The sequence below is a fragment of the Carlito syrichta genome, unplaced genomic scaffold, assembly GCF_000164805.1.
Source record: "Carlito syrichta isolate Samal-C Ts95f unplaced genomic scaffold, Tarsius_syrichta-2.0.1 Scaffold308809, whole genome shotgun sequence".
In the NCBI taxonomy this organism is placed as follows: Eukaryota; Metazoa; Chordata; class Mammalia; order Primates; family Tarsiidae; genus Carlito; species Carlito syrichta.
Genome location: NW_007252905.1, coordinates 860532 through 880993, shown reverse-complemented (window position 1 = coordinate 880993; position 20462 = coordinate 860532). Strand labels below are relative to the sequence as shown.

At 35.1% G+C, this 20462-nt stretch overlaps 1 protein-coding gene across 1 annotated transcript in view; it reads left to right on the top strand.

Moving 5' to 3' along the window:
• Positions 1-919: 919 nt before the first annotated feature.
• ABCC9 (ATP binding cassette subfamily C member 9) overlaps positions 920-20462 on the top strand; it is a 128246-nt gene continuing 108703 nt past the window's right edge. Inside the window, exons 1-5 of the mRNA XM_021716419.1 lie at positions 920-1129; positions 1496-1616; positions 6057-6218; positions 8588-8729; positions 13574-13695. Coding sequence (XP_021572094.1) covers positions 6077-6218; positions 8588-8729; positions 13574-13695 — 406 coding nt within the window. The 5' untranslated portion in view covers positions 920-1129; positions 1496-1616; positions 6057-6076. The remainder of the gene's footprint in view (positions 1130-1495; positions 1617-6056; positions 6219-8587; positions 8730-13573; positions 13696-20462) is intronic.

Sequence of the window (20462 nt, the reverse complement as noted above, 5' to 3'; positions counted from 1 at the left end):
AAGCCCCCGCCGTTGGCTTAGGCTGGGCACTCACCCGGGAGCGCAGCGGCCTTCCTGGGAGTGGGGCGCCCGCCGGGAAATCCCCCGGGGCTGCAGGGCTGGAGGCGGCTCTGCCCACAAAGCAAAGGCCGGGAGGCCCACAGTGTCTGGGATTCAGTCGGGGACCCGCTCCAGCAGCCCGCACTCCAGCCCTGGGGGCCGCGCGCGAGCCTCAGAGGCACCAGCCCGCTTGGCTGTTGGGGACAATTGCTGAAAACAGTGATTGTTTCAAGCATACTCGGATCTGGCCTTGAGAAATGCCAGTGTTCATTAAAGAAGGTTGTCGGGGACAAAATTTACGGCTTGCGTTTGGAAGGAGTGGGGTGATCGTAGTACAAACATATGATCTCCAGAGCTAATTGTGTCTCTGGTTGGGCGTAAGAGAAGGAGAAACTGTGTGTGCTGTCCATGGAAAGAAAGCCTCACTTTCGGGGTGCTTGAGTAGGGGTCGCCCTGCGGTAGCGAAGCGACCCGTCAGCAGGAGTGACCAAGTTTTCCGGGTCGCAGAGGGAAACACTCGCCTTGAGGCTGCCTTGCTCACGGGAGACAGTCGCACGCACTGACCCAGCCTGCCAGCGGGGGCCTCTGCCTAGAAGGAGACCTTCATTTTCCGTATCTGTTCGGGGGAACACGGTGAAACCCCAAATCCACTTCCTTATGCTGCTAATAAGAGAGTGCATACAGAGCCGGGGGGAAACCGAAAAATTAAAAACGAGCACCTGGAGTGTTTTGGAATTTGAAAATGCTACTCTGGCGGAGGGGGATCGGCAAATGTCAGTGTCTCGTGGATTTTTTGGGGGGGAGGGGAGGTCTCAGGTCACTTGGGTTTGCAAAGTCAGCGTCATGCGCCCCAAGTTCGCGGCCCCGCGCGGGAAGCGGCCAGAGCAGGGGTGGGGAGGGTCTCCGGCCCCGGCGCTGCGCGCGGGGCTTCTGCCCAGTTTCCTGCCTCGGACTCGTGGTGTCCGCCCCGGCCCGGAGCAGTCTGTGCAATTTAGAAACTCGATAGGAGGCAGCAGCTGATCTCCCACCACCCTAAAAATAATCCGCTCCGGCGCACTGCGTGCTCGACTAGGGGAGAAAACTCATCAGAGCGAGTGAGTCCATGTCTTTTTCATAACTGTCATTTAAACAATGGTAGGAATAACTGCAAACTGTCGGTTTTGAGCTAACATTTCGGCAACCAAAAGGCGCCCGCGCACTCAGCGCTTCGCCTTCGCGGTCGCTATTTCTAGAATTAAAAGAGGAGGCCCTGCTGGCGAGGAGAGGGGGTGGCGATCAGGGCTCCAGTTTTACTTCAAAACTCTGCCTGCTCCTACTTAAACCAACGGGAAACAGTGAAAGAAATTACTGCAAACTCCTTTCTCTTAGACATATCTTGTTGTTCGTGAAGTAGCTTTATATCTGCTTATTATTATTTTTTTTTATCATTTCTTTCTCTCTCTTTTTTTTTTCTTAGGAGTTCTGCGTCCCGGTTTGAAATTTACATCTTAAGACAGTGTAGGAAGTCAAGTTGGTGTTTTGAAGGTAGGGCAAGTGCACCCGTGAGGGTTTGAAGCAGCGGCAAGCTATTGCCCAAGGTATTTATTTGTCTTTTGCTTTATTTATTAAGCCTGGGATTAAAAAAAAATCCCATTGCAGTATCTGTCTAAGGAATATCTGCTGAGTAGTTCCAACTTTCTTTCTTTCTTTCTTGGATGTGTAATAGAACTTCTCGGCCACTGAAGAGTAAATGGGTGGATTCAAATCAGGCACTAAGTAAAAAGTCAGTAGTCGTTTTTTGCTAGTGATTTTCCTACTTGGATCTGTTGTAGCTGGTTAGCTATAGGTATAGTAGCCAGCTAACTAGATAGACATTTTCTAGATCTTGTTTCATGAACCATTGACTGAATAACTTCAAAGAAGCCATTCAGCATTTGTTTCTGCAAGTGATCTCCATCCTGAAAATGCCCTAAATAATAATAAAGCCTTAAGTTCTTATGTGCCATGTTTCTCCCTCATAACATAATTTGTTTAATCTCTGAATAGCTAAAGAATACATTGTTTTGTATGTAAGAATGAAAATTTTTATATTGAAAGCAGCATGTTTTCTTCAGGTGTTTCCAGTATTTTAAGTTCTCTAGAATTGCAGTTTGATCAGAACTAACACTTTCTGCTGAGTGAACAGGAAAGAAGACTACTTTTCACTTGTAGTCTACTTTCAAAGGAAAGGGCTGGTGAAAATAAATGGTGTACCTGATATGCCTTAACACATTAATGTAATTTTAGAATCAAATCAGGTAACTTCTGTTCGTCTCTTACAGAGGAATCAACAGAACTGACAGGTTAATTATTATATTCATCTACAGAATCCAAAACTTGTAAGTCCTAGGCCTATGGAACGTCATATAATGCATTTCAAGGAATAAGAATACTGAGAGTACTATTCCTGCCAGGAAATCATAAGTTACATTATTAGGAATATTTTCATTTTATGTTTTCTACTCTAAAAACTATCTGTATGATCGAAGTTTCACTTTTGATCTTTGTCTTTAAATTTTATTCAGTCAAGTCCTGCAAACTTATCAACTCTCTTAAACACTTGAACATCTTCGAGTGGTTTATGCTGTGGGAAGGAAAATGTTGTATCTTCCGATCTGCCCTCTCCCCTCCTCCTCCTTGATGCTTGGGCCTCTATCAGTGCTTAGCTGAACCTAGACAGCTCCAGAAAGGACTGGTCTAAAGATGGCAGGTGGAAGTTTAGCTAGCAAGAATAGCAATTTTTATTATTACAATTGTTGTTTTCAACATTTCTTTCTTTTTAATTTCTATAGTTTTAGGAGGTACACGTGGTTTTTGGTAACATGGATGCATTGCATAGTACCACCCCCACCTGATAGGTGAAGTTTTTATCCCTTCTCTTTTTCCTGCCCTTCTCCTGCTGTTTCCATTGTCCATTATACCATTTTATATGTCTTTGCAGTTCCTTAGTTTAGTTCCTTCTTATAAATATGATACTTGATTCTCTGTTCCTATGTTACTTCACATAGGGTGATGGTCTTCAATTCCATACAGATTGCTGCATAATACATTATTTCATTCTTTTTTAATGGCTGAATAGTATTCTATGATATGTATATACCACATTTTCATTATTCACAGTTGATGGGCAAGTAGATTAATTTCACATCTTTGTAATTGTGAAGTGTGCTGTGATAAACATGTGAGTTCAGAAGGAACAGCAACTTATATTCTTCCCAAATCATTCCTAACTTAATCTGGTCTCTGGGAAGGAAACATTGGATGACAATTTGGAAATATAAGAATTAGTTAGAAATTTTGATTTAATAAAGCATCTTTGATAAACACAATAATTATCAACATGTCTGTTGTAAGTTTACTCCTTTTTTTGTTGTTGCTAGGTTGAAATGTGGGCTGGGTATTAGAGTGTGCCACGTGAACACTGGATATTGGAGATGGAGACTAAGGGTCAAGGGGAAAGGGTAGAGGAGGAGACAAAAGATTTGAAAAGTAAAAGGAGATGTGGTAAGAAGTAGTGGACAGTTTGGGAGGCAGGAGCAAATGTGAAGTTGGAGATTATTGTAGAAGAAAGAAATTATTCTAAAGCTTTTACTTTTCCAATTTGAAGTATACATCTTTGCATAATTGTGTCATTGGATATTTCCCCATCTTTAAAATCTTACACCCTTACAGTATACCAAGAACAATTGGAACTAATATAATTTTATTTATTAAGTCTATTTCTGTCTCGTGTACTACTGAAGTTCTAGTAACTAGCACACAGTTAGCATCAATAAGTGGTTTTATAGTGAATTAATTAATGGTCTGGGATCCCAGATATTTGGTATATGACTGAAAATGTTCTTAATTTTTTCCAAGTTGTTGTACTTCTTTGAGATTTTCTTTCCACAGTTACACACAACATTTATCCAAAGGCATTTTAACCAATAGGTTTCAGGATTGACTGAATACCAGGCAGGCAATGCTTATAGCTAATGGATGATGTAATTTGCAAATTCAAGTTATACTTTAGTATTTGGCTCGATGATAGTGGTTTATAAATGAAGCCAATTAGGATATTGTAATTTTGGTTAAAGTTACAAAAGTATCTAAAATAAAAGTTACTTTCTGGTTTGTGCTAGGAAATAATTTACATATGTCTCTCAATTAATAGTGCATTTTTCCTTGATCATTTCTACTAAATAAAGGAATAGTTAAAAAAAAATTCACTACTAGATATTATTTTTTAGGTTTTTGCCCATCTTTACCAGAAATGCATATAATATACACATATGAATTAGTAACTTCCATTTGGCTGTTATTTAACAATCTCAAGTCCTTTTACATTCTTTTACCCAGCTTAGAATCTTAATAGTATGTAAGAACTTACTAAGTATATGATTTCATCTTGAGTTTTTAAATATATAACTTTTTTAAAAGATGAAGAAAAGACTAGAGAGCATATCAGTGATTTATTAAAAAGAGGTTTATCAGAAATAATATGAGAGTGATTCTGTATAAGTATTTCAGATTGTCAATACGCAGACTTTATAACTATTGTATTCCTATGATGCATTATAAAATCTTTGTGTGAAATTTTATTTCTCCAATAATTTATTTATTATTGCTAGTCTTTTCAGTATAACACTTTTAGTTTTTCTCTAGGAAAAATACTGTTTTTGACCATTGTTAAATCAATTACCAGTGAAAGGAGGGAAAGAAAAGCTACTTAATCACATTTAAGTAGTTAATCACATTTTTTGCCAACCTTTAATAATCTAACTCAGAATGTAGTGTGACATAAATATGGAAAACAAGGGAAGTTCAGTAAGATTAAAGTCTTAAACTTCTACTTGTTTTAAATAATAGATAAAATACTTTCTTTAGAAATTAGGTCAGAGGTTGCATGATGCAGTGGAAAGACAGTTTTTAAGTTAGGCATGTGGGTGTGGCTCTGGCTGCTATGTTGTTTGGCAAGTTACTGAACCTATCTGGACCTCAGTGTACTTCACTGCAAAAGTTAATTACACTACTAACCTTACAAGATTGTTCCGAGGACTTCAGATCATGTATGCAAAGTGCCTAGAATTTAGTAGATGCTCAATAAAAATAGGCATGATAAAAGAAGTTTTCTGAATGCTAGTGCTCTTGCTGGTATTTCACAGTAGTAGTTTGATGGAGCAGACCCTTGCTCCTCTACCATCTGTTTTAGTACAGCAATAAGAAGGATGCATTTAGCATGTGATAGCATGTCGCCCCTCCTCCACTTCACTCAGATTAGAAGCCAAAGTCTGGATTTGACTTACAAAACCCTGTGTGACCTTGTCCTCGGTTTCCACTCTAAACTCACCTTCTACTCTCTTGGAGTACAGATTTCTAACTAAAAGACATCCTTTGTTTCAAACTTGAGTGGAGTGCATTTCATGTGAGAATACTCTGCCTTTGGAATCTGAGTAGTTTCATTAACTTGTCACTTTAGTTATATTTAATTTATCTTGCGCAATTGATATTTAATATTCTTCAGAGAAAGACTTATTACTTTTAACAGTTACATTGGTCTCTGTGTATTACTATTTCCTAATATTAATGAACTGTTTCAGTAAACTTGTCCAGCTAAAGTTGTTAATGAATATGGAAAAGGATTTGAAATGACTTTTCAGCCATTAGCTTCATTTTTCTCCTAATTTTTCTTGACATGTCACCAGTTTTGTTCTTTGAAATCATTTTAGTCAGACACTCTTTTAAAGTGTACCACTGTAGGTAGATAGATACTAATTATAACACATTTCCAAATTAAAGTCTTTCTCTTGGGGGAAAAAAGCTACAGAAAAGAGAAACTTATAAAAGATATAAGGCCTTTATAAGAAACCCTCAAGTTACTTTGGCATAAAGTTTTCTATTTTCTCAACTGCAAAAATAAGGGGGATTGATTTTATGATGTAATCCCCTATTTAAGGCTATACTTTTAAGAAAGAGACGTTAATAATAAGAGAGTTGTTTCGCCTTTCTTTCCCTTTTAGAGTAAACCACATAAGAAGAAATGAGCCTTTCATTTTGTGGTAACAACATTTCTTCCTATAATATCTATAATGGTGTACTACAAAACCCGTGCTTTGTAGACGCCCTCAACCTGGTCCCTCATGTCTTCCTGTTGTTTATCACTTTTCCAATATTGTTTATTGGTAAGTAATCTAATGTCTTATATTCTACCACCAAATGATTGTATGGCTTATTAATGGCTGAGATTTGGGGATAATGTTGACTTAATTTCCCCAGCATGAAGGCTGATGTGTGAGTCTGTTGGAGATGAACAAGCAAGTCTTATGTGTTTTCCAGTCCTATATTTTTGGCATATGATATTCCATAGGTGAAGTAGAAGTTATATGCCTACTTAGGAATGGGCTTCGTGTAGCAGCAGTAGTTTTTCAAAAAGAAGGAGAAAGATAATTATATGAGATATATCTACAGCATTTGTTGAGGACTCTATGCTAGATGAAAGGGATGGGAAATGAGTGAAACAGAGTACTTGCCTTTAGGGAAAAGTTCGGTGACAACAGAAGTGTCAAAGTCAGGAGAAGTTACTATGCCACACTGTAAGCCTATTTACAGACACAAAAACAAATGATCCCGGGCATTAACCTGCTAGTATAGGTGAGGAAGACTGTGTAGAGTCACGTATATGGGGACTTGAAAGATACAGAATATTAAGGTTACAGTGGGAGTGATGGGGTTGTGTTTTGGGTAAAAAGTTTACATATACAAACGGGAAAGAAGTTAATATTTCTCCTATTATTTTACAGTTTACTTATGTACAAAATCTAATTATTTAGTGCCATTATGTATAATTTATGTAACTTCTCCGAACAACCAAAATAGACCCTTAACTTTCTTAGAATTGTAAAATATTGTTATATATAAAATGATGAAGATTAATACAATACACATCCATTGTACCTATGACCATTGATCTGAAAAAGTATAACAGTAAGAATGAAACTCCCTCTGAGTACCATTTTGTGATGCTGTTACTCTTCCCACATCCTATCTCTTTACAAAAAGTAACTGCTATTTTGAATTATTTGGTACTTAATTTTCCCTTGCAATATTTTGGGATAAAAATAAGTGAAAAAGTTATCAGACAGATTTTCTTTCTTTTTTCTTTTTTTTTGAGTTGGAGTCTCACTCTGTCACCCAGACTGGAGTGCAGTGGCCGCCCCGGCCACTGTAGCCTCGACCTACTGGGCTCCTGTGATCCTTCCGCCTCAGTCTTCCGAGTAGCTGGAACTACAGGCGCGCGCTACCACACCTGGCTAATTTTTGATTTATTGTAGAGATGAGGTCTTGCCAAGTTACCCAGGCGGGTCTCGAACCCGCAGGCTCAGGCAATCCACTCACCTCAGCCTCCCAAAGCGCGGAATTACAGGCTGAGCCACTGAGCCCGGCTCAGACAGATTTTCTTAAGAAAACTAGCATAATTTAATGATCTACTTTAAAGGAAGGTTTGAAAATAGTTTAGACGCATATTCTTTTGTTTATTCATTTAACAATATTAGTTGAGAGAATACTATATGCTTGGCATTATTCTAACAGATATTAAAGATTTATGTCGAATGGTATATACAAATACCAACACAACTTTTGATACATAGTTATTTACGTTCAACAAATGTACAGACACTAGATATATAGAGACCAGAGTGGTCATATGTAGAAACAATAGTCATTGTTTATGTAGTATTATTCATAGGTCTTTTAAGAATGCCATTAGCCAAAAGTAGAAAAATGGATATTTTTTACTGTAATTCTATAATTAATAACTCATTTTTGACATCCAGTTAACTTATTGAGAATAAGAACTGACATTCCTTTCTGTATCCTAGCATCCAGCACAGAGATTGGCCACAAGGGTATATGATAGAGTGAGTTGGAGTGGACATTGTTAAAGAAAAAAGGAGAAAAGTGCAGACTTTTCATTTAAAACATTGGCTGCTGAAGTTAGTGAGTGATCATAAACAAACCTCAATAAAGTATCAGGTACTAGGAACATTATAATACTGCAAAAAAGACACAGAACTTGCTACAATAGTTTATAGCACAAGTTCTAGTATAATATATTGAATATAACTATACTTCCAATGATTAAGTAAATTTGGAAACAACTAACACATCAATCTATTTTCATTTTCAAAAACCTTCAGGGCTCCCTTTTGTGCCTTGGATTCTTTCCTACGATATTTTCACCACAGCCCCTCCCCCATTTGTTCTTGAAATATATGAGACTTTTTTTCTACAAACAATGAGAAAAAAGAGGAAAAAAAAGACAAAAGTGGCGTCTTTTTATAGCATATCATATATTTTACCATATAACTTACTCTACCTATAGTTTTGGGAGAAAACCATTGTGTTACTGAAATGTAATCTTGAGTTTTTCATCAATGATGAACTAAGGTTTTAGTAGTCCCCTCAAAAGCTTTTTATAATGTCAGTTATTTCCATGATTATAATTGATATTTTTGTTTATCTCTTTTTTACTTTTTTCTCTTTATTTCAGGGTGGGGGAGCCAAAGCTCAAAAGTACAAATTCATCACAACACATGGCTTCATTTTCCTGGGCATAACCTGAGATGGATTCTTACATTTGCTCTGCTTTTTGTTCATGTTTGTGAAATAGCTGAAGGCATTGTTTCAGACTCGTAAGTGATTCAACTTAAATAATACCATTACAATATACCAGTGGGCATATTGATATAGACAGTAGCTTACAGAGAACCAAATCAGGCTTACCTTTTATAGTATAACTCATTAGGAACAACAGCTGTCACCCATTTTATATAATCATGTTTGTCTGCATTTTTGTGTTGCTACATAATTTCTCTGATAACACAAGTTCAGATCTCTGTGACCTGTATTCATTTACATGCTTTATATTCTTTGCTCTCTGTTTCACATAGCCCTTGCAGAAAGTTATCTCTTTTTAAATTTTGGATGTCAAAAATAGGCATAAATGGAAAGACTGCTTATATTGTCATATAGCTCTATTAGAGATATATGTTTATACATTAATATGTTCATCAGTTCTCAGATGTTTCAGTTTACTTTATAAAAAAGCAATGATAGATGAAGTAGACATTAAGGAAGTCTCTGAACCAGTGAGAATAGAGCTGCAAATTGAGGCAAAGCACAAAATTATTTTAAAGTCAAGATTTGCCATGAAACCCATATTTTAAAAGGAATTTTGTTATTTTTATAAAAGAATAAATTTGTATAAGGACTTAAAATATAATTAATTGTATTTATAAACTTGAACATAATCTGGGAAGGTATTTTTCTCACATAGTGACAGCATAAACTCAAGCAATAGAAACATTTTGATAATGAATTTATACTAAATGTATACTTTTCTCTGAAGAATCAATATGAAAAGGTCTTTAAATTTTTTAAAAGGAAATCTTCAAAAATTGTTTTTCTCTTATCTAATAAGAACCTCCCCTGACATCTGTTTGTGTTTTTCTGTTGCAATTAACAAGGAATAAAACTTCTAAGTTTTTGTCATGGAGCCAATTATTTTGTAATGTTTTATGAGAGTTCTTTGCAGATATGTGCATGTCTTAATTTCTGATAAAAAGAAAAATCAGAGACTCTAACATATGCTGTATATCCAAGCATTTAATTGACTATTATCTCATTGATAACTGTTTCAAGCCCTTTGATATATTTATACTAGCATAGTCATTTCTAGCCTTAATTTTTTATTTTCTTAACATTAGTCTGACTCTATATGTTTCTATGTGCATGTATAAAGTGGGAGATAGGTCAACAGCCTAATGTCTTAAAAATTTGACATCATGTGGGCAAGGAGGACTCTTTCTTTCCTTTCCAGCCTTATTGCTGATGTGTAGATTCAGTCAGAGTCAGAAAACACAGGCTGAACTACTAATGATAACGACATATGCTAATAGTGGAAACCTGCTTGTAGCGGTGATGGTATAAAAAGCCCATCCTAAAAGCAGACAGGCAAAAATAATACCCTTGATTTTGTGCCATGCTCTAGCGTTCTTTAGCTATAAACATTTTACCCCTTTTTATCCAGGCTTTTCAAAAAATCATCTCTGGTTACTTCTATAATCCCAAATTTAATTTGCTTTCTTTTGTGCCCTGTCTTGTTCTGGAAATTGCTTTTTAAGAATCTTCATGATCATTAATAACACCTTAATGGAAACCTATTCACCTTTATCATAATTATTACATTTGACACTGCTGATCATTCCTTCCTTCTTTCTGTTTTTAAACAAAATCTTTATGAACTATTCTTACTCGATATATCACAAATGCTCATTATAATTAGTGAAAATGCAAAGGCTTTCGTAATTGAGTATTTGATTTTTTTTAGTAATACACACATTTAAAGCTATTAATTTTTCTTTTGGAATGTCTTCATCTCTTTTGCACACGTTTTTGTTCTTCTTTTTATTTTTACCTAAATAATCTGTGATTTTCATTTAGATACTCTTCTAGGTCTAGGAATCATTTTCAGTGTTCTTTTAAATTTAATTAGTTTATCCTTAGAACATGTAAAATGATTAATTTTGGAATTTATTAACATTCTCATTATAGTCAAATATTTGATTATTTTGTAAGTATTTGATAAACATTAGAAAATAATATATATTCTTTGTAGGAGATAAAATTTTACTGAGTATACTGATTGAATTCCTAAAATCTTCTGTTTTGATTTTTTTCTATTTAATCTATCAAATTTTAAAAGTAATATATATAAAAAATCTTTGTTAGCACTCAGCATCTGGGGCCACAGGCTCTGTTCAAATCAAGGACTCTTCCTTGACAGGCACTGACAACCCTCGGATCAGGCAGGACACACTCCTTGTCCATGTCATTCTCCCTCTTTCCTATCCCTTTTCTCTTGACGTTAAATGTTACTCTGTTTGATGCGGAATGTTTAACCTGCAACATCTGTATATCAATTAAGTGTGCTACCATGTATGGTTTGCAATACTGACTGACCGGTGGACTGGCCTGAGCCTGCAAGCCCGCACTTCGGATTTCATTTAATTATTTTCTCTTCATGAATTGATTCTTTTGACCTTCATGATGTAATACTTTTTTAGCTATCTTTCTAAGTTGCTGACTGAAGATTTTTTGCTATCATGGGACACAGGTTGTTCCGACAAGCCATTGAGGTCTGCAAATCATACTTTAAAAATAACAGAGCTTAAGGGAAAAAATAGGGTTGGGGGAACCACTCAAAACCCATGAAACTTTGGAAATAGAGAATTAACAAAATACAAAATAATAGTCATCCTAATATACAAATACTAACATGGTCTAAAGATATGTTAAATTCCTAATAAAGAAAAGCCACGATAAATGTAAAACCCTACTGTGGCTGCTGTTATCTTTATTAATTCTTTATTATTGCTCCCCTTAGTAGTGTTTTGTCATTCTTTTTCTAATTTCTTAAATTGACTATTTAATTTATGTATTATAAGTTTTTCTTGTTGAATTCATTTAAAATTATGAACTTTATTCTGGGTATGACTGAGACCACATTTTACAGACTTGGCTAAGGAGTGTGCTTATTTTTCAATTTCTTAAATATTTAGTAAGTGACTTTGGAATTCTTTCTTTGGTTCAGCAATCAGAGACTATTAGAAGCATTCCCTAATTTCTGTACTGATGAAATATCTCCTACTCTTTCTCTTTGATCATTTTGAACTATTTATGGGAGGTGGTGTATGGTTTTTAAGTGCTACCATACTACTTTTACATTTTATCAAGTCTGTATTATTGATTCCAATGTATATCATTGATCATGTTCCAGATCTCTACATACACTTACCTACTAGACAATGCCCTTTGCTTTTATTAGACCCTTCCACAATTCACATATCCCTTCCGAAATTTACTCATTTCTACTCTCCAATCTACTTGTTCTCTTAAAATCTTATTTGGTCATACAACTATCTACCCAGACACCCTAGGAATTATTTTCTACCTCTCCATTGCCATTACTCTCATACCTAACACTGTTAAGATGCGTTCATTTTAACAATTAATCTTTTCTAAATGTATTATTGCCTCCATGTTACTGCTGCCAAGGCTTGTCAGGCCTTTATTGTCAGTCATCACCTGACTTATTCCCATAGTTTCTAACTAAGTAAGGTTTCTAACATTGCTCCTTTTCTTCCTTCCATTTCTCTCCCGTTACAACAGACCCACATATTACCTATCAACTTCCCTCATTCACATTATTGACGGAGCAATTTGTTTAAAACACAGGTCTGACCATCCTGCCTATCTGTTAAAGTGTTTCAATTTTCCATAGGAGGATAAAATTCCAGCCCCTTACCATGACACACAAAGTCATTCATGCTGCATCCTATCTTAAACTTTCTATTTCAATAATATTAAACTGCTTGGAATTTTGAACATGTTACATTCTTTCGTGCTTTTATGTATTTGCACTTTTCTGCTCCCTCTTTTTAAAGTGGAACCTGTGCACCACTTTCCTGGCAGTGGTTTCCTTTTCATATTTCAGTTTCCACTGCTAAGTTTACCTCTTCTGAAATGACTTCTCAAATGTTTCCTTTTCCCTCAGTCTTAAACTAGTCACTCTCTTCTCTATACCATTTATGTTCTAACATGTTCAAGTAATTTGGAACAAGTTAAATATCCTACTCTGTGGCATTATTAATGCCAGTAGAGTTTAGGACTGTCTGCCATGTATATCTGGTCCCAAATCTCTGATTCACTAGGAACTCTGTTGCCCTCAGGGTGAAGCCTTGTCTCCTTGCAATTGTACTGAATTGTCTGTAATAGTGTAGAACACATCTGGGCCCTTTGTCTGGAATAATCTTCCTTTCTTCGTCCTCTAGGTAGCACTTTCTTATTCTTAAGGTCTCAGGTTAGACGTCACTTCTTTCACAAATCTTTCTCTGTGCTAGGTATGGCCCTGTGTTCTCTCACTGTTCCTTACTATGTTATAGTATCCTGTTTGCTATTGATATCTCCAGTAGACTGTAGATTTTGTAACCACAGAAATTATATCTTGTTTTGTTCATTCTTGCATCCAAGAACCTAATATAGTGTCTGGACCAGCAGATACATATGCATTGAATGAATTAATGAGAATTGAAAAATCATTGTAGATCATAAAGTTGGGAAAGTTGTCAAAGGAATAAGCATACTTTTCACATACATTAGAGTTCAGATCCAGCTGACTAGTTTTACTTGCTTTAGTTAAATTATTTCAGCATTTCTTGTATATTTGTTTTTGTTGTAAGCTTTTTAAGGTATAGTTTGCAGTGTTTACTGAGTCCTCTGTGTTAAACTAAATCTTTTTGCAGGACTATGTCTTTCAGTGTATCTTTTCTTTATGTATTCTCTTAGTAACTACTGCACTCTGTATTTTAAAAATTGTGTTGCTGCAAGAGAGTTTTAATGAAAAAAATTGGAGAAAAAATGAGAAACTGTCTGGAGCCATCAATGTTAGACCCTGACATTGTACTGCTTTCCATAGGCGGTGGGAGTCGAGGCATCTCCACCTTTTCATGCCAGCCGTGATGGGATTTGTTGCCACTACAACATCAATAGTTTATTATCATAATATTGAAACGTCAAATTTTCCTAAATTACTTTTAGGTATGTATGATCAAGTTTTTTTTCTCCCCCAAGGAGCTATTTGTTTTTGTTATTCCTCATAGTGAATTATCAGAGTGGGCTGGGGGTGGGAAGTAGGGGGAAAGCACAATAATTAGTTCTCTTGTAGTTGTACAATAAATGTGGACTTGAAGATAAACTGAGTTGCTTTAGGCTGTGAAAATTCTATTCCCCTACTTCATCTGTTATCCCATAAATAATGCCCCTTGTGGTGTGTCAGTATGTGGTGGGAAGAAAGTGGAGGGCATGTGCTAACCTTTTTGCTTTCTGTTGTACTCTGAGAATCAGAGCTCTTGTGAAGAGTTGCTGCACCATAAGCAAGTCATCTCATCTAGTTCTATATGTTTCTGCCTCTGGTTGGGAGTCCTGAGGCACTTCCCAAAGTTCTAAGCCTTTTGTTGCTGTTGGAATGCTGTGTTTCCCTAGAATTGCTGCTGGGGCATCAGAGGTCTCTGTGCAGTAGAGAATGCTTCATAGTGTGGTGAAAAGAAGTAGCTGTCTCTTAAGCACAGCACTCACATCACATCTGCATCATGACTAAGATTGTCTTATTAGCCTCCCTTGCCCTCTCGTCCTGTGGAAATCAGGCACTATCTAAAAAATTCTAATTTTATTTTTGCCTTATAGGTTTCAGGGGTCTATGAACCTCCTAAAATTGTGGGCAGAATTGTCTGTTTATATGAATGAATGCTTACAGTTTCTGAAGTTCATAGATTTCACTTGATTGTTACATGATAAAAATGATATTGACCACTGATAGAGAAATTAGAAGAAGAAATAATGAAGCACGCACATAGTATTTTATTCATTTGTCCAGAGGACACTACAATTGTAAATGAGTGCATGAAAAATATTGATTACTTAATTCTATGTTATTTCATATTATATGATTGGGCAAAGACAATCTAAATTTAAGAAAAGATACACAGGGTTAAATATTAATTTAAAAGGCTTGTCGAAGTTGAAATCATCTTAATAGAAAGCTCTTTGGTACAAAATGGGAGGTAGACATTATCACAGAAATCTAAAGATACCAAAAAAGAAGAAGAAGGAGGAAGAGGAGAAGGAGAAGGATAAGGAGGAGGAGGAGGAAAGTGAACTTCCAACAGTTAACTGCAAAAACATACATAGCGTTAGGAATTTAAGAAGTTAGATATGCATTTTTGAAAACTTGATGGTGACAAAAAAAGTTGTGTGATGTAATTGAAAAGGAATGTACATATGAATAATATTTGGAAAGAAATGTGATCATAGCTGGCTGACATTGTTACGCAGATCCAAGTCAGAAAGCATAATTTGAAAACACTGCTAGAAGAGCTAGCAGAGATAAAAGACAGTGTAACTTTCTCATTATTTTAGGAGTAAAAATTTTGTATCTAGAAAAATTACTCTTATTTTAAGACCACAAAGCTAGAAATTGTGTTCTAACATTGCATTATGAAAATCACCAAACATACAGAAATTTGAAAGCATCATGTGAATTTCTATTTACCCACCACCTAGATTCTTCAATTTACAATTGTTCTTTTTATTTAATTGCATGTCAACATCTGTCTATCCTTCTGTTCATCCCTCTATCCATCTTAATTGTGCTGCATTTTAAATTAAGTTGTAGACATTAGAATGTTTTGCTCCAGAACAGTTCATGAATAGCATTAACTAGAGTTAAATATTAGAGTTAAATATATGTTTACAGTTAGATAAAATTTTGTGAGATAAAATTTACATACATAAACATAGAGATCTTAATTTGCTAAATTCATACACCTGTAGAACCGTATCACCACATAGCCATTATCCATGTCAGTTTTCCTATGTCCCTTCCTTACCAATCCCCAATTTCACCTCCACAGAGGCAATGTTTATTCTGAATTTTTTCCCACCATTGATTAATTTGCCTGTTTTTTGAGTTGGAGTCTCACTCTGTCGCCCAGCCTGGAGTGCAGTGGCCGCTCCTGGCCACCTCAGCCTCGACCTGCTGGGCTCCGGTGATCCTTCCGCCTCAGCCTTCCAAGTAGCCGGAATAACAGGCGCGTGCTACCACGCCCAGCTGATTTTTTGATTTATTGTAGAGATGAGGTCTCGCTGCCCAGGCGGGTCTCGAACCCGCGGGCTCAGGCAATCCACTCACCTCAGCCTCCCAAAGGCGCGGAATTACAGGCTGAGCCACCGAGCCCGACTTAGTCTAAACAATTTTGAGTAAGACTTCTTTATCTCAGCACAATTTTTTGAGGCTCACCCATAGTGTGGCATAGATCAGTATTTTGTTCTTGTAACTGTTGGATAGTATTCCATTGTATGAATATATTACTGTTTTTTCATTCTCTTATTAATATATGCCTGGACTATTTCCAGGTTTTGACTATGAAAAAAAAAAGCTGCTATCCACATTCTTGTACATGTACTTTTTTGGCTATATGTATTTATTTCTCTTGGGTAAATACCTAAGAGTGACATTGCCAGGTCATGAGATAGGTGGATAAAATTTTATATTTGTAAGAAACTGACAGATCTTTTCTCAAACTGTTTGTATCATTTTATATTTCCCAAATCTGTGGACGTTCCAGTTCCACAGGTTCACCCACATTTGGTGACCTTAGTGTTTCTAATTTAGTCCTGTTGGTGGGTGTGTACTGGTAACACTTTGTGGTTAATTGTATTCCCTGATGACTAATGAAGTTGTACAGTTTGATGAGTTTACTGGACATTTGTTATATTTGGGAAGTGGCTTTTTGTATCTTTTGCCCATTTAAAAATTTTAATTGCAGTTTTACCATTGGATTGTAGAAGTACTTTATATGTACTATATGCTAGTATGTCATCAAATATGTTTTGAGATTATTTTCCTCTCAGTCTGTAGCATGTGTGTTCAATTATTTAACAAAATATTTTGTTGAGCAGAGAATTTAAATTTAAATTTTGGTGTAGTAAAATTTATTTCTTCTTGTTTTTAGTTATTGTTTTCTGTGTCTTAAGAAATCTTTACCATCCCCACCAAATGATTTCTTCTTATTTTCCTGTTTAGCTTTAGATGCTTTATTGTTTCAGTTTTTATGTTTAGGACGATGATCCATTTTAAATTAATTATGTATATGGTATAAGGTAGGTGTCAAAGTTTTTTGTTTTTGTTTTTTCAAGTGGATTTCAGTGTGTTCCAGCTCCATTTGATGGGGTAGACATTCCATTTCCCAACAGATTGCTTTGGTTCTTCCATTTAAAAAAAAGTAAATCTAATGATTGTTTAAGTGTGATCTATTTCTGTTTCTTTGAACTGTTCATGAATTTTTATGTTACTCTCATCTTTTCTTGATCACCATAGCTTTGGAGGTCTTTGAAGTCATGAATTATAAGTTATACTTTTTTCTTTGTTTTTCTTCCAAGTTTGCTTTGGGTATCTTAGTTCCTTTGCATTTCAATGGTTTAAAATCAAGTTTGCAATTTCTATTTTAAAAAACTAGTGGGATTATTATGAGGATTACATTGACTGTACAGAACAATTTTGGGAAACAGTTGATGTCTTAACAATATTAAGCCTCATAATCTATTCCTCATTTATTTAGGCCTTTTATTTCCCTTAGCAATGGTTTGTGGTTTGTAGTTTTTACTGTAGAGGTCTCGTGTGTTGTTAAATGTATTGAAAATGTTTTTTTCCTTCTGCAATTATAAGTGGAATTGCATTTCAAAATTTTATTTTTCAATTATTACTGCCATTGTATAAAATACAATTGATTGTGTATATTGTCCTTATATATGTAACCTTGGAAATTGGAAAGTCACTCATTACTTCCAGTTATTTCTTTGTAGGATCTCGGGATTTTCTAGATCAACAAACTTGCCATCTACAGAGATATTTTTTTTCATCCTTTGTTATGCTTTGTTGTTCTGTTTGTTTTCTTGCCTTATTGTTCATACCTAGGATCGCCAATAAAATGCTAAATAGACATAATAAGAATGAAATCTTGCCTAGTTCCTGATTTTAGGGGAGAAATGGTTTTCTTAATTAATTATAATGTTAGTTATAGATTTTTAATAGGAGACCTTTATCTGGTGAATAAATTTTCTTCTATTTAAAGCATTCTCAGAGTGGTTTTAAAATAATGAAAAGGTGTTGAATTTTACTAAAGTTTTTTTCTACATCCACTGAAAAAATTATATTTTTATTAATGTGCTAAACTGCATTGATCTATTTTTCAAATAAAGTGACAGTGCATTCCTTGGGTAAACTACACATAGTCATGATATACTATGAATACTAGATATCTCTAGATTTTTTTTTTGTTTAGGCTTTTAACATCTACAGTTGGTGCCAAAAAATGTATACATATTTTAAGTGTGACGTTAGTTCAGAAGATGGCATTAATCAAATTAATACAAATGTCACCACGTGACAGGTAGGATGTCAAAGAGAATGGCAGAAGCACAGCTGAGCCAATGCCACACTGCAAATTGCTACTGTAATTTAATTCAACGTCGAAAAGTAACACGTAGATAACCTCTCTTGAAGTATATACATCCCTTCCCCCCGCCACCCTGTACGTGGTGAGAAATACTGGTCTGTTATTTTCTTGTAATGTCTTAGTCAGGTTTTCATATGCTGGGTTAAATTGACTTTAAAATGTGATTTGGAAAATATTATCTCCTTTTCTATTTTCTTAAAGACTTTGTATAAGATTACTTTATTTCTTCCTTAAATGTTGAGTAGAAGTCACCAGTGAAGTCACTGGGGCATGGAATTTTAACTAAGGAAGGATTTTAAATTATGAATTTATATCTGTGTTAGATATAGACTTTTCAGAGTACTAGTTCTTCTTGTTAGTTTCAGTAAGTTACAATTTTTAAGAAATTTTCTATTTTATGTAAATTTTTGGATATATTTTCGTAAAGTTGTTCATGATATTGCCTGATTATCCTTTAAAGTATGTAGGATATATAGAGATAGCTCCCTCAATATTGGTAATTTATGTCCTCCTTTCTCTTTTTCTTGATCTGTCTAGCTAGGAACTTACCAATTTTAGTAATCTTTTTAAAATACTCAATCTTGTTGATATGATTGAGTTTGTTTATTTCATCAAAGGATCATTTTAAAAATTGTATTGCTTCCCACTCTTATCTCTACTGTTTTCATCTTTTGATGTTGTTCTTTGTTCTTCTTCTCCTAACTTTTAAAGTAGAAATACAAGTCATTTATTTTGGACTTTTTTTTTCTAAAATAAATGTCTAAAGCTACAAACTTTCCTCTAAATCTTCTTTTAATTGCATTCCTAGTCTTTAAATATGTAGTATTTTCACTACAATTTAGTTGAAATATTGTCTCATTTTTCTAGTGAATTCTTTAACATGTAGATTATTAGAAATGTATTGTTTAATTTCCAAATATTTGGAGATTTCTTGATATTTTATTGTACAAAAGATCTGAAGGTTACTTCCACTATCTCCATGTCTGGTGTTCATACCCTGTATGATCCTCTCCCCTTGAGTGCAAGTAGGGCCTGTCTTCCATCTAGCCAATAAGATATGGTGAGGAGGAAGGTCCCAAATCAGTCAAACTTTGTTGGGACTGCACTTCCAGTCACATCTGGATTGCAGCCTGGTAAGACCCTGGAGCAGAGAACCCATGCTCAGACTCCTAATTCTTAGAAACTGTGAGATAATAAACGTATGCTGTTTTAAACTGCTGAGTTCATGATAGCTTGTTAAGTAGCAATAGAAAATTGGTTTTGATTTTTAAATTTAAATTTATTGTGATCAGAAAACATACTCTATATAATTTCTGTTATTTTAAATTTATTGCTCTTTGTTTTCTGACTAAACATATAGTCTGTGCCAGTACCATATGCACTTAACAAGAATGTATATTCTGAAGATTTTGGGAATATTTTTATAGCACCAAATATCAAATAGTTTTATAAAGGTCAAATAGTTCAAGGTGGTTAATAGTGTCCAGATAGGTTTTAGTTTTTGTTTGTTTGTTTGTTTTTCCCCAGAGACAGAGTCTCTCTCTGTCACCAAAGCTGGGGATTGCAGCATCACAATCATAGTTCACTGCACCCTCAAACTCTTGGGCTCATGTCATCTTCTGGCCTTATCTTCCCGAGTAGCTGGGACTATAGGCATATGCCGTCATGTCTGGCTACTTTTTATTTATTATTGTTACTATTTCTAGAAGCGGGGTCTCACTGTGTTACTCTGGTCTTGAATTTCTGGCTTCAAGCAATTCTCTTGCGATGTTGGGGATTACAGGATTACAAGCATGAACCATGGTGCCTGACCAACATTGAAGTCTTCATTAGGCATATACATATTTTTAATTGTTACATCTTTTTTAAAATTTGACCCTTTTATCATTATTAAAATTCTTTAATTTCTGATAATATTCTTTATCTTGAAGTCTATTTTATTTCATACAAATATAGCCACTCCAGGTTTCTTATACTTACAGTTTTCATCATATATCTTTCCCATCCACTTATTTTCAAAGTACTCTTTCTAATATTAAAGGTGAATCTCTTTAAATAGCATATATCCTGGTCTGTTCTTTTTTTAAAAATCTGCTCTAACATCTCTGTATTTTAAGTTAAAACAATATATATATATAGTTTTGTTTTTGCTTTTTTTAACTAAGAAAGTTATGTCACTCTTAACTTTTCTGGCTTTGATAAGTGCTATCTAACTGTATTATCTTTTATGTATTTTAGATTTCTTCTTTCTTTCTTTTTTTTTTTTTTTTTGAGTTGGAGTCTCACTCTGTC